This window comes from Neovison vison, chromosome 5, assembly GCF_020171115.1.
Source record: "Neovison vison isolate M4711 chromosome 5, ASM_NN_V1, whole genome shotgun sequence".
Classification (NCBI taxonomy): Eukaryota; Metazoa; Chordata; class Mammalia; order Carnivora; family Mustelidae; genus Neogale; species Neogale vison.
Window position 1 is genome coordinate 25,788,071 of NC_058095.1, and position 12,425 is coordinate 25,800,495.

The window sequence follows — 12,425 nt, forward strand, 5'->3', positions numbered from 1 at the left end:
GGTTGGGTTCCAAGCCCGTTTGACCCCTTTCTGCCTTCATTTCCTGTGACTGGAGTGGTATCCCCAATGGAAATGGTTCCCTCCTTCCATATAAGCAAAACAAATCTTTGGATTCTCCCTGAGGTGGAATGCCTCCCAGAAGTGACTCCCCTACAAGGCTGCCTTACTGGATCAACCAGCACAGGGCAGCCCAAATATATGAACTCAGGAACCAAGGCAGTCCTCTGAACCACAGCGTACCTGGGAAGTGGATGTGCAGAGTGAGACTGGCACCTTTCTGTTTTACCTCAGGGTTCCCCGGGCACAGAGGAACATGTCACATTTCCTCCGTTTCCTGCTGGAGGGAATTTCTCTATGCTCTTTCTCCCCCTTAGACCCTGTCTGAGAAGGCTGAGTGGACAGAGGGTCCACTCTACGTGAGGGCTGGAAGAAGAGCTCTTTGTGTGCTAGGAATTTGGGGGAAGCCTGGATGGTCACCCTGGCCCCATGCCATAAAATGGTTTATTGGCCATATACTATAAATTTATTCATGTTCCTATTTAATCCCAGGATGCCAAAACATCTTAACATATCTTACTCATGTATTTTTTAACAGCAAATTGAGACAAATTGACGTACCATACAATTCACCTGAAATATACAGTTCTGTGGTTTTTAGTATATTCAGAGTTGTGCAGTCATCACCATAATCAGTTACATCACCCAAATAGAATCTCTGTACCCATTAGCATTTCCTCCCTATTTACTCTCAGCTTCCTCTACAGCCCTGGGCAACCACTCATCTATTCTCTATCTTTATGGAGTTGCCCATTTCAGACGTTTCATATAAATGGCATCACACAATATGTGGTCTTTTGCGACTTCTTTCACCTATCCTAATGTTTTCAAGGTTCATCCGTGTTGCAGCATGTGTCAGTGCTTTGTTTCTGTTTGTGCCTGAATACCATTCCATTGTGGAGATAGACCACATTTTGTTTCTCCATTCACTCACAGATGGGCATTGGGGTTGTTTGCCCTTTTTTTTTTTTAAAGATTTTATTTTATTTATTTGACAGAGAGAGATCACAAGTAGGCAGAGAGACAGGCAGAGAGAGAGAGGGAAGCAGGCTCCCTGCTGAGCAGAGAGCCCGATGCGGGACTCGATCCCAGGACCCTGAGATCATGACCTGAGCCGAAGGCAGCGGCTTAACCCACTGAGCCACCCAGGCGCCCTGCCCTTTTTTGATATTGTGAAGAATGCTGCCATAAACATTCATGGACAAGTTTTTGTGAGTCCATACGTTTTTCATTTCTCTTGGGTACAAACCTAGGAGTGAAATATCTAAGTCATATGATTAACTCTTGTGTTTAACTGTTTGAGGAACAGCCAGACTCTCATCCAAAGTGGCCAGGTACCATCTTAAAATCCCATCAGCAGCAGATGGGGTTTCTGATTCCTGTGCAATCTCATTAGTGTGTGTTAGTATCTGATTTTTTTATTATAGCCACCCTAGTGGGAATGAAGCGGTATCTCATTGTGGTTTCTTTTTTTTTTTTTTTTAAAGATTTTATTTATTTATTTGACAGAGAGAGATCACAAGCAGGCAGAGAGGCAGGCAGAGAGAGAGGAGGAAGCAGGCTCCCTGCTGAGCAGAGAGCCCGATGCAGGACTCGATCCCAGGACCCTGAGATCATGACCAGAGCCGAAGGCAGCTGCTTAACCCACTGAGCCACCCAGGCGCCCCTCATTGTGGTTTTGATTTGCATTTCCGTATGATTAATGATACCGAGTATATTTTGGCCATTTGTATATCTTCTTTGGAAAAATGTCTGTTGACATATTTTGCCCATTTAAAAAAAATAGCTTACCTTATTATTGAGTTGCAGGAGTTCTTTATCTATAGACATAGCATCTAGACACACATCCCATATCAGATGTATGATTTGCAGAAATTTCCTCTTTTTTGTGTATTGTCTTTTCATTTGGTTGGTGGTATCCCTTGAAGCACAAAAGCGTTTCATTTTGGTGATGTCCCTTACTCATTTCTTTTTTTTTTTTCCCCCTTTAGATTTTATTTATTTGTTTGCAGAGAGAGAGAGACACAGCGAGAGAGGGAACACAAGCAGGGGGAGTGGGAGAGGGAGAAGCAGGCTTCTTGCCAAGCAGGGAGCCCGATGCAGGGCTCGATCCCAGCACCTTGGGATCACGAACCTGAGCCAAAGGCAAAGACCTGACGACTGAGTCAACCAGGCGCCCTGTGTCCCTTCCTCGTTTTTTACTGTGGGCCAAACAGGCAGAAATGGCAAGTTTCTGTTCCCTGTCAAGGGGCAGGAATAGTCAAGTTCAGACTGCCTCCATTCAGCAATAGTGGATGCCCTTGCGCAGGCAGCAGTGCTCCATGAGTAAGAAAACCAGTATGATTCTGGGGAAATGGGAGAGCCTAGATGAAGTCCATATGAACAGCAGGTTGGCACTGCTACACAGAGAGGGATCCCCAATGGTCAGGACACCGAGGGCCTGAGATGGGAGAGACGCCCAACATGGCGGTGCAGTCTCTCTGGAGGCCAGAGAGACAGCTATGAACTGGGTGTTGGGGAGGATATACTTTGCCCAATGTCTGAATCCGTGATACATTGTCGAGTGTACCATGCCTCGGTTGGTGTGGAGTCATGGGGTGGGAGGGGCAGGCTGGGTGTTAGCTTTGAAGTTGTATCAGGCCGTTAGTGAGCTGATGTGAGGTGTGATGGGGACCTCGCTGGGAAGACAGAGTCTTTCCTTGCCATCGGTCTTCTCAGGTGCCCATCACCTGGAGAGGGAGAGCCTTCCTTGCACTTAGAAATTCAGAAGCAGGAATCCCAGGCTAGCCCCATTGTCAGCCCTGAGGGAACTGTAGATTTCTGATGGGCACCTTCCAGAAGCCTGCTGTCTCAGAACCGAAAGCAGCTTTTGCTGACATCTGGTCCTTCTGGGACGCTGATACTTTTATTTATACAGTGACACTCTCATCCCCAAATAGATTCTTATTTTTAACAGGCTTGCTCCCTTTGAGGGATGCCTGAGGCTCCCAGCTTTGCTCGCTGCTAGCTCAGTGTAAACCCTGCAAAGACAGGAAGGTCTCTGGTTTGTGCCTGAAGAGAGGAGGGACAGTCACCAGCCAGGAAGTCTAACAGCTCTGTCTTTATATCCGGAGTCGGAGCTCAGCATTCATCTGGCCTCCCTTATCAAGCTCAGTTCCAAAGGAAAAGCTTCCAATGAGGCGTAATTACTGCCCCTCAGTGACCCAGGGAGGAGAGCAGATAAGAAATGGAGGCTGAAGAGACCCTGATTCCCTCCCCCACTGCCCCCTACCAGTCTACTGCCCATTCTTTAAGCGGGACCCCTTCCTTCTTGTCTTTCAGCTACCCAACATGTTTGGCGACCTTCGGTCCACGTTTATTGCCTTGATGATTGGATCCTATGCCTCATCCGCAGTCACCTTCCCTGGAATCAAGGTGAGGATGTGGCCAGCCTCCCCCTCTGGCCCTGGTGTCTGAGCTGAGGCCCGTCCTGAGGCTCCTTCAACCTTCTCTGAAGAGGGCAGTAACTGTGGGAGCTGGGGTTGCCCCTCCCGCACCACACACATACCTGGGAGGATGCACCTGGGCACTTCGGGGGTGAGGAAGGAAACCACCAGGCTGTGGGGAGGGAAGATTCAAGCATATGGTGCAGGGCGTTACCGCAGGCCGCCTTTGCATTTCTGCCGTCTCTGGGCTGCGGTAGAGAAAAGGCTGAGTTAGTCTGTCTCCAGTCAGCCACACACCCCAAACCTCCACCCAGCCCCTCTGTTGTTACTGGGCTATTACTCCCCATTGGCCGGAGCAGGGCTCTTGGCTAAGTTGGTTCAGCTGTTTCCCTCCCAGGCAGAATTCTGAGCCCATGGAAGTCACAGCAGGGTCAGGAGGAAGCAAACACCTCACAGTCCATCAGTTCCCAGTTTCCACCCCAAATACTGTTGCTCTTGTCGGGCTTCAGGAGCGGTTTCTCCCACCTCTGGCTTCAACACAAAGCAAATCCCCTTTCCTGCAGTGCAGGGCAGGGAGGCCATAGATGAGGAGAAGGAGTCACGATGTGGGTTGGCCACCAAGGAATCCAAGCACTTGAAGGGGGTGGGGCCGGCCATCCTGTAGCCTTCTAGGGATTCTCACACTTCTGGAGTGTGGAGAAGCCTCCAAGTTCCGCCTCCACCTCTTCTTGCTGTCTTACTGCCTCTGCCCTGCCCTGCTCCCCTACTCCTCTCGCCAGGAGTGGGGGCTGGGCAGCAGTCTGCCAGGACACTGCGGACCGTCCTTTGGAAATAAATGGTGGCAGTGGCCACAACAGCTAACAGCTACCACGCTCAACCTCAGTAGGCTTTCCAACTGCCAGGCCCTGTCCCTCTGAGCGTCCCACCTGCCAGCCCCCACCACAGCACCAGGAGGGCACATGCCAGTGTTCCGCTCCCTTCACAGAGGAGCAAAGGGAGACATCATCTGTTCATTCCTGAAATATTTTTTGGCATCTGCCATGGACACTCTTCAAGGCCCGTCAGTGGACGAGGCTAGCAGGTTCCTGTTTTCAGGGAGCAGACTAATAAGGGACAAGGAAAGGAATCAAGAAGTCCATAATCTCAGCCAGGGCTGTTCCCTGGCAACTAGTGATGTGACAGTGACGGGGGAAGTCAGGGAAGGCCTTCCCTAGGATGTGGCATTTGGCCTGAGTTGGAGAGACAGAGGGTTAATAAAGTGCCAGGGCAAGCTGGGATTATGGAATGCAGGGTATCTGATGACTGGCCCCCCAGGCTGGCAGGGCTGTGCCTTCTCACGCAGCTCAGTGCGGAGAGAGGAGGGCTGCAAAATGCCCCCCGCCCTCCCGCCTGCCTTAGCTTCCCTCTGCTAACTCTGCCCCATGGCCCTATGCCCACCCCATTGTGCCTGTCAGGTCATCTATGACTTCGGTGTCTCCTTCATCATCATCCTTGTGGTCTGGGCAAGCTGCTCTGGATTGGTTTTCCTCAACTGCTTCTTTAACTGGCCCCTGGAGCCCTTCCCAGGGCCGGAGGACATGGACTATTCGTAAGTGGACACAGTGTCTGCCCCTTACCTCTTCCCTGGCCGGGGTCCCGGGGGGCACCTGTGGACACTGTTCTGTGGCCTCCAGGGTGAAGATCAAGTTCAGCTGGCTGGGCTTTGACCACAAAATCACAGGGAAGCAGTTCTATAAGCAGGTGACCACGGTGGGGCGCCGTCTCAGCGTGGGCAGCTCCATGAGGAACAGCAAGGAGCAGGCAGCACTGCAGGAGGGCCATAAGCTGTGCCTGTCCACCATCGACCTGGAGGTCAAGTGCAAGCCAGACGCTGCAGGTACCCACCTCACCACCCTCACCTTCAAGTCCTGCCTAGGATGTCACCGGGGCGGGGGGCGGGGTGGGTCCGCGCCCATACCCGCACCTCAGCGCTGGGGAGGAGGCAGCCAGCCGGACCAGGAAGCCCCAGTCCCCTTCACTGGGGCCAGCAGCCACCGAGGGCTCTGTGGGTGCTGTACCAGGCAATTGCCACTGCGTCCCCAGAGGGCAGGTGGCTCCCTGCACCTGGGTTTACAGATGAGCACACTGAGGCCCCGAATGGGTGAGGAACTCATCCAGCTCAGCTCCCACACCCGGGTGGCCCAAGTCCAGGGCCCACGCATTGCACTTCACGCAGGCCCATCCCTGCATCCAGCACGAGGCGATCTGGGAGGCCAACCAGGCCTCCCCATACAGCCCTCTGAGCCCCTGGACCGTGGGTGGGCTGTGGCCCCAGGGCTGCAGGCTGCGGCTCCCCTGAGCACCGCCACTCTCCCCCACAGCAGCGCCCTCCTTCATGCACAGCGTGTTCAGCCCCATCCTGCTGCTCAGCCTCCTCACCATGTGCATCACACAGCTGCGGCTCATCTTCTACATGGGCGCCATGAACAACATCCTCAAGTTCCTGGTCAGCGGTGACCAGGACGTAGGTAGGCGGCCCCGGTCCCCAGTGCACGGTCCCCCAAGAGGGCACCTGGCGAGCGGTGGGGACCCTCTCTCGCCAGAGGGGAGGCCCACCTCCTGTGAGGTGCTAGGCCGGGCTGGACCGGAAACAGCGGGCTGAGAAGGCTTTTCCACGGCCAGCCCTACTGCTTCTCTCCCGTTGCCATTAGAATGTCCTGGTTTGGGCAGGGAGTAGGGAGGGAGACGGAAATAACACATGTGCGCATGTTTTCCATTTCCTCAGGGGCACCAGTGACTTGCGTGTTCACCAATGGAAACAGTGTGCGGGATGGGGGGTACTTCAGCTGACGGGCAGGCTGACCCAAAGCCCAGCACCTCCCCGCCTGGGGAACCCGGAGGCCAGGCTTTCGGAGAGGCCATGTGCCCAGGGTCAGCCCCCCCCACCCCGCCCCCAGACCTGCCCCCTGAACTGGGAGGGCAGGGCTGGGCCGGAGGCTTCCAGGTGTGGGTGATACCGTCTAGGCTTGTTAAATTTGGTAAACAGAGATGATACTGCATGGCCACTTTTCTAAAACAGTACACAAGGTCTCCAGCTGATTAGAGGTTTGGATTCCACAAAGAGAATCAGTACTTCCTCAGGGCCTGAGCTGAGTCAGCTTTAGTCATCCCCAAGCGGGACAAACAGTCAGTAAATCCCTTTTTATTGGCAGCCCTGTTGGTGTGCAACTGTTTGTTGGTTTAATTGTTTTCCCCTAGGGGAAGTTACACTAGGCATTGCAAGGAGTCAAATACAGTTTTTAAAGGGGGCAAGAAATCGAGCTTTAACAAAAGGGAAGGATGATGAAGGGACCCAGACAGCATCGGTTCCACTGTGGAAAGGGGCGTCCCGCGACCAAGCAAAGTGGAGAAGCACGGGCTGTCACGTGCCTTTGGAAAATGTCATAATGAGCTCTGACACAGTAAAGGCCCTAAGACAGCCCCAGAGGAAAGAGTGAGCTCTTTAGTTTTGTCTGATGATGTGTCCCCAAATTTCTACCACAGAATATTTTTACTGTGTAACACTCATTAAACTCTGTGGGCCGTGCTTTGGGGAAAGTTGATGGATCATGTCTACACAGCCTCTGTTACAAAGTCAGGCCCAGAGACACGAAGCCCCTGGAGTGTGCAGGGAAGGGCCTGCCCCGGCTTGGGGAAGGCAGATCTCCCTGCCACTGAGTCTCGGCCTTTTACTCCAGCTCTCTAAGAAACCTTTGCTGCCGAAGAGGGATTTTTTTCCAACTGTTTCCCACATTCAGAAAGTCAGTTAAAAAAAAAAAAAAAGTCAATTTCAAGAAGTAGAGAAGGTTGGGCCAGGAAATTCAATCTGTAGCTGATAGGGCGTTGGTTTTCCCCGTTCTGCTTCTGTGAGCTTCTGCCCCCGACTCCCCCCAGCCGGCTGTTCCCTGGAGGGACTGCCTTAGGACCAGGGAGCTGGTGGAATGCAGGGTCTCTGAGGGAGGCCTGTGGTGTCAGACATTGGTGGGGTCAGGGCGGATGCATTGCCCCTCCCTAGCCCTCCCTTCCCTCTCTGAGAGCCCAGCCAGTAGGAGGGAACTGACAGAGCAGGGTTCCTGAGGGGCCGGGTTTGCTGAGCCTTTGGCTCGCACACCACTTCCCCATCCTGCTGCTCCATGGGTACCAGGGGCCTGATTCACCAGCCTGCCTGTGACCAGGCCCGGGCTGCACGTGACTGAGGCCTCAGCAGACAGGAAGCCCCCAGCTGATGCCTGTGCTGGGGCTTACCCACCTCCATTCCCAGAAGCCTGGCTCAAGCTCGGCTTCCCTCCCCACACCGCTCCCCACCCCCACCCCTCCCCCACCCTGCTCCCCCCTTCACCGCCCTGCCCCAGGCGCTCTGAGAGTCAGATCTTGGTGGGAAGTGGCCTGTGTGCTAGGCCCAGAGCTAGCCTGCTTCCACCCTCACCCCTAACATTTCCCTATAACAACCTTTGAGATTTCTGCTCCTAACCTCTCTCCTTTCTGCTTTTTTACTTTTGCTTTCTTGATGCAGTGATGGCCACTGGTAAGCAGCGGGATTGTCAGAGAACACTGCAACATCTCCTCCAGAGACAGTCTTTGTTTTACCAAAAAACATCCCTCTTGGCCAGGACTGTGGGTGGGGGAAGGGGCAGTCAACTCAACTTCTGTTTGCCTGAAAAAAAAATCCCCGTCATAATTTGAAGGCTCTTTGAAGATTGGAGCCCTTACATCAGAGCTCCAGTGAGCGAGCCTTCCCGGTATATTTCTAGAGGCAGAAAACTAACAGCTAGTGACACATGAAGCCTCAGTCCCAAGCATTGGTAATTTTGTGGTTCCCAAGTCATAGACGCTTCTTGGAGCTTCTCGGGGAAGTCATTGTGACACACTGGATTTCATTAGCCATTTCTTGGAAATAAGCAGATGTGGAGAAGGGAATGGGGTGCCGGCCTCTTGCTCCAGCTTTGATTTCAGAGTTTCAAGTGTCTAGGCTCTCCTCAAGGCCCACAGTGACCCAGGGGGTGGTCTGTGGAAGACCCCAGGAGGATCTGTGACGTCTCAGACTCTGCTTGGTCCCTGCTCTGGGCTTCGTGGGGTCCCCCCCATTGACACAGCCCATTTTCCTCCCCAGTTGGCCTCTACACGTCCATCTTCGGTGTCCTCCAGCTGCTCTGCTTGCTGACGGCCCCGGTCATTGGCTACATCATGGACTGGAGGCTGAAGGAGTGTGAGGATGCCTCAGAGGAGCCTGAGGAGAAAGACACCAACCAGTGCGTAAACAGGGTCTGGGCGCCAGCTCCTGCCCCCCACCCCCCCCAGTCTGCTGTGAGGCAGGGACAGGGTTGGGCGGCTTAGCTTTTGAAGTAAGTAGGAGAGGCCAGAGTGGGCCGTGCTCAGAGCTTCTCGTCAGGGCTTTAAGGCAGTCTCACTCTTGGGGCTCAGCCCGCATTTAAGTGTATCACTTCGTTATGAAGATTCTTTGGTCCTCAAAAGTTAGGAGGTCCCTGGGCTGGATGAAAGAAGGGGAGGAAGCGGAGGAAGGTCTGTGTGCAGACATTGGGTGTCCGGCCATTCTGCTCTCTCCGATGAGCGGCACGAAGGCCAAGCGATGCCAACGCGGTCGAGGTCGGCTCCCTCCGTGGGAGGGGTACGTTGCTCTACCCGCAGTGCGTGTTCCTGGATCTGTGCATCATTGTCAGGGTTCAGCAAGGTACTGGAGCCCCGCTTTTGTAAGGGTTGGGCTCCAAGATCAGAGAATGAGTTAAGTGCCGTCTTCCATGACTCCACCTTAACATAATAAGCAGCTGTTGATTGCTGTAGGCCCTGGGCCAAACGCTTAACACAGCATCTCAGTTAAGCCTCACAACACCTCTATGAGGTGTGTGTTAAGGTTATACCCATTTTACAAATGTGGGAACTGAAGTGAGGAGTTTGCTGGGGGTCACACAGTGAGGAAGCGGTGGGCCTGGGACGCTCCGTAGGTCTCCAGCACTAGGCATTCATCCTTGGATGTTGAACAGTTGTCCGTGGGGTATCTGTGTGGGCGGTGGGCCTGGAAACGGTAATGGTGAATTCACAAGGAAATAATTACAGAGAATGCTCTCTTATCTAGGTCAGGTCCTAGAGCCAAGAGACTGTTTGTGCCCATTCCGGTTCCATCTGCTGCATATTTGTTTCTCCTTCACCCCCTCCTGCCCCCAAAGGGGAAATCCACTCCCTCCCTTATTTGACTTATTATCTGGCTTATCATGAGCTTCCTGCAGGATTTGGGTGAAGTTGGAGCCAGTTCATGTGGATGAAATGAGGCTTTGCCACATCCTGACTTGGGCACACTCTGCTCTTTGCCTCGCCATCATTCATGCTCGGCCTTCCCTGAGGCAGTGTGGTGTGTTGGTAGCTACGTTCTCGTAGTTGACCTCTCCACGGAGGTTCACACTCAGTCAAGAGTGTGCAATGGGAGTGTTCCGAGTGCCGGTCTAACCCTGGCAGTCCTTCAGACATGCTTGAATTAGTCTCGGAGTCTTGCGTTGTGCACAGACCGTGGCTCCTGAAGCCTGACTTCCTAGGAGAGCCCACCCTCCCCCAGGGATCCCTCAGCTCCAGCATGTGCTCTTGTCTCCACAGAGGCGAGACAAAGAAGAAACGAGACCGGCAGATCCAAAAAGTCACCAATGCCATGCGGGCCTTCGCCTTCACAAACCTGCTGCTTGTGGGCTTTGGGGTGACCTGTCTCATTCCCAACCTGCCTCTACAGGTGGGTGTGGGCAAAGGAGAGGGCAGGTGGGGTATTGGACGGTGAGACTTAAAGGTACATGATGAGTCATGGAAGCCATCCACAAAGACAGTGGTGACTTTCATTCATTTAATTCAACCAAGCAATCAACCAGCCCACTGTTAGTTACCAAGGGTTTCTTACCTGCCGGGCTCTGTGCTTGATGCTGGGGGTGAGCTCTAAGTGAAACCGGGATTGCCTTTCACTGAAAACTCTTTTCTATGAGGGCATATCATGCTTCATGGCCTTTTGGGATCTTGCATACCATGAACACCACCATCATACTATTCCCTGGAACTACATGGGGCATTCGTATGGCTGCTTGGTTTTGCATGTGTCCAAAGAGGTCTGGCCAATCTGTGGCCTTGGTGGGGCCATCTGCTTCTCTGGTATAAGAGTGTCTGCAGGGTGTTGGTGTTGTAGAGAGTGGGAAAGACAGTGATGATCACTTGGCATCCGGGTTCAAAAGCTTAATTCCTTTCTGTAAGATTTCTGGTGCTTTTGAAACCGGGCTTTTGGCAGAGATTGGGAGCAAAGTAGATATTTGTCACCTGCCCAGCTCTACCCTTGGATTCGTGAAAGTGTTCTAGAGCCAATCCCCAAGTTTATGAACTTCGAAGGGTCATAAGTGACGGTGTTGCTGCCACATGGGTTAACCCAGTTTAGATAGTATCTTGGGCCAGGTCCAGAAGGAAAGTGAGAGTCTTTTCTTTTTGACAAGGGGCCATGTGCCCTTGTCAAAGGTGCATTGAACACCCAGGTGTCCACCACCCGTGGGTGTTCTGTGATACAAGTCCGTATCCATGCCGACACTGTGCAGACCACAGTAAACCATCGGAGGTTTGGGAGAGTGTCCTTGCGTCCCTGGTGCCCTCCCAGCTTCCTGGTAGAGAGCTGCCCTCTCTGCTGGCCGGTCAGGGGGCCATGCCCAGTAGAGTTAGTCACCTGCTTTTTGTTTTACTTAGTTCTCGTTGAAAGAGAAGTTCTGAAGAGGCAATCAGACATTTGAAGTGGGAAGGGGGAGCCTTCGCAAGCGTGCGCATGCACAGTCAGGCACAGCCCTCTTTCAACACTGTAGAGAGCGGTGCCCCCTCCACCTCCCACATTTGGGGAACAGGTCCTGGCTGCTAAGCAGGATGGCAGGACTATGTGCAAAGGACAAACAAAGGGTCCTGGTGGCAAAATGGCCAGCTCGCATGATTCTTGGGAATCCTCTACAAGTGCTTCTCAGACCTTTGCTCAACCTGCCAGTGGTGGCCTTTTGGAGAAGCTGAGCTTTCCTCAGGAGGGGAGAAGGAAAACTAGCTGCCTATGGGCCCTGGGTTACCAGGCACAGAGATCTCTGGGCACAGGCCTCAGGTCAGCAAAGCAGGAGATCAAGTCACGATTAATGACCTCCTATGTAGTGCTGTGCCTATAACATATAGAACAACTGGGTGCCTGGGTGGCTCAGTGGGTTAAGCCGCTGCCTTCGGCTCAGGTCATGATCTCAGGGTCCTGGGATCGAGTCCTGCATCGGGCTCTCTGCTCAGCAGGGAGCCTGCTTCCCTCTCTCTCTGCCTCCCTCTCCATCTACTTGTGATTTCTCTCTGTCAAAATAAATAAATAAAATCTTAAAAAAAAAAAACAAACCATATAGAACAACTGATTCTCGGTGGAGGCGGGAGGGGCCTTTACTCAGTGTTTGCCAATTTCCATGGTGTAAATGCTTCCATCATGGCTGATTTCAGCCAGCATGAAGTCACTGATCATGGAGGAATGGGACAGAGATTATAGGGACATGCCATCATGCAGTACTCCCGTCAATACTGTAGGAGAAGTAAAAAGCTCCCGAGCACAGATAATAGTAAAATGTAGTGAAGTAATCAAGGAACGATGAGTTTTGAATATCTGTTAAGAATGTAACTTAATTGTAATTTTAAGTTTACAAATTTAATTTTTAGTCATGACTGTCTTTAATAGCTGGCTCACAAAATTCCTGAAAATTCAGGAATGGGCCCTAGAGATCTGGTGTGAGCCCACACTGGGTTGCCAGTGCTCCTGCTGCTCAGGACCCCAGGAACTCTGAGGACCCTCACACTCTGCTCTCCCTCCCGCAGATCCTCTCCTTTATCCTACACACGATTGTGCGAGGATTCATCCACTCTGCTGTTGGGGGCCTGTATGCTGCCGTG

The 12,425-nt window shown here is 52.7% G+C and overlaps 1 protein-coding gene across 2 annotated transcripts in view; it reads left to right on the forward strand.

The window, feature by feature from the left end:
• The window catches only part of SLC43A2 (solute carrier family 43 member 2), a 45,021-nt gene that overhangs the window by 25,178 nt on the left and 7,418 nt on the right, over positions 1-12,425 (forward strand). Inside the window, exons 6-13 of one of the 2 annotated variants that reach the window (XM_044248180.1) lie at positions 3,379-3,471; positions 4,937-5,070; positions 5,156-5,358; positions 5,843-5,989; positions 8,014-8,025; positions 8,611-8,749; positions 10,104-10,233; positions 12,351-12,424. In XM_044248180.1, the coding sequence (XP_044104115.1) occupies positions 3,379-3,471; positions 4,937-5,070; positions 5,156-5,358; positions 5,843-5,989; positions 8,014-8,025; positions 8,611-8,749; positions 10,104-10,233; positions 12,351-12,424 (932 nt within the window). The remainder of the gene's footprint in view (positions 1-3,378; positions 3,472-4,936; positions 5,071-5,155; positions 5,359-5,842; positions 5,990-8,013; positions 8,026-8,610; positions 8,750-10,103; positions 10,234-12,350; position 12,425) is intronic. The other variant, XM_044248181.1, reaches the window with a different exon arrangement.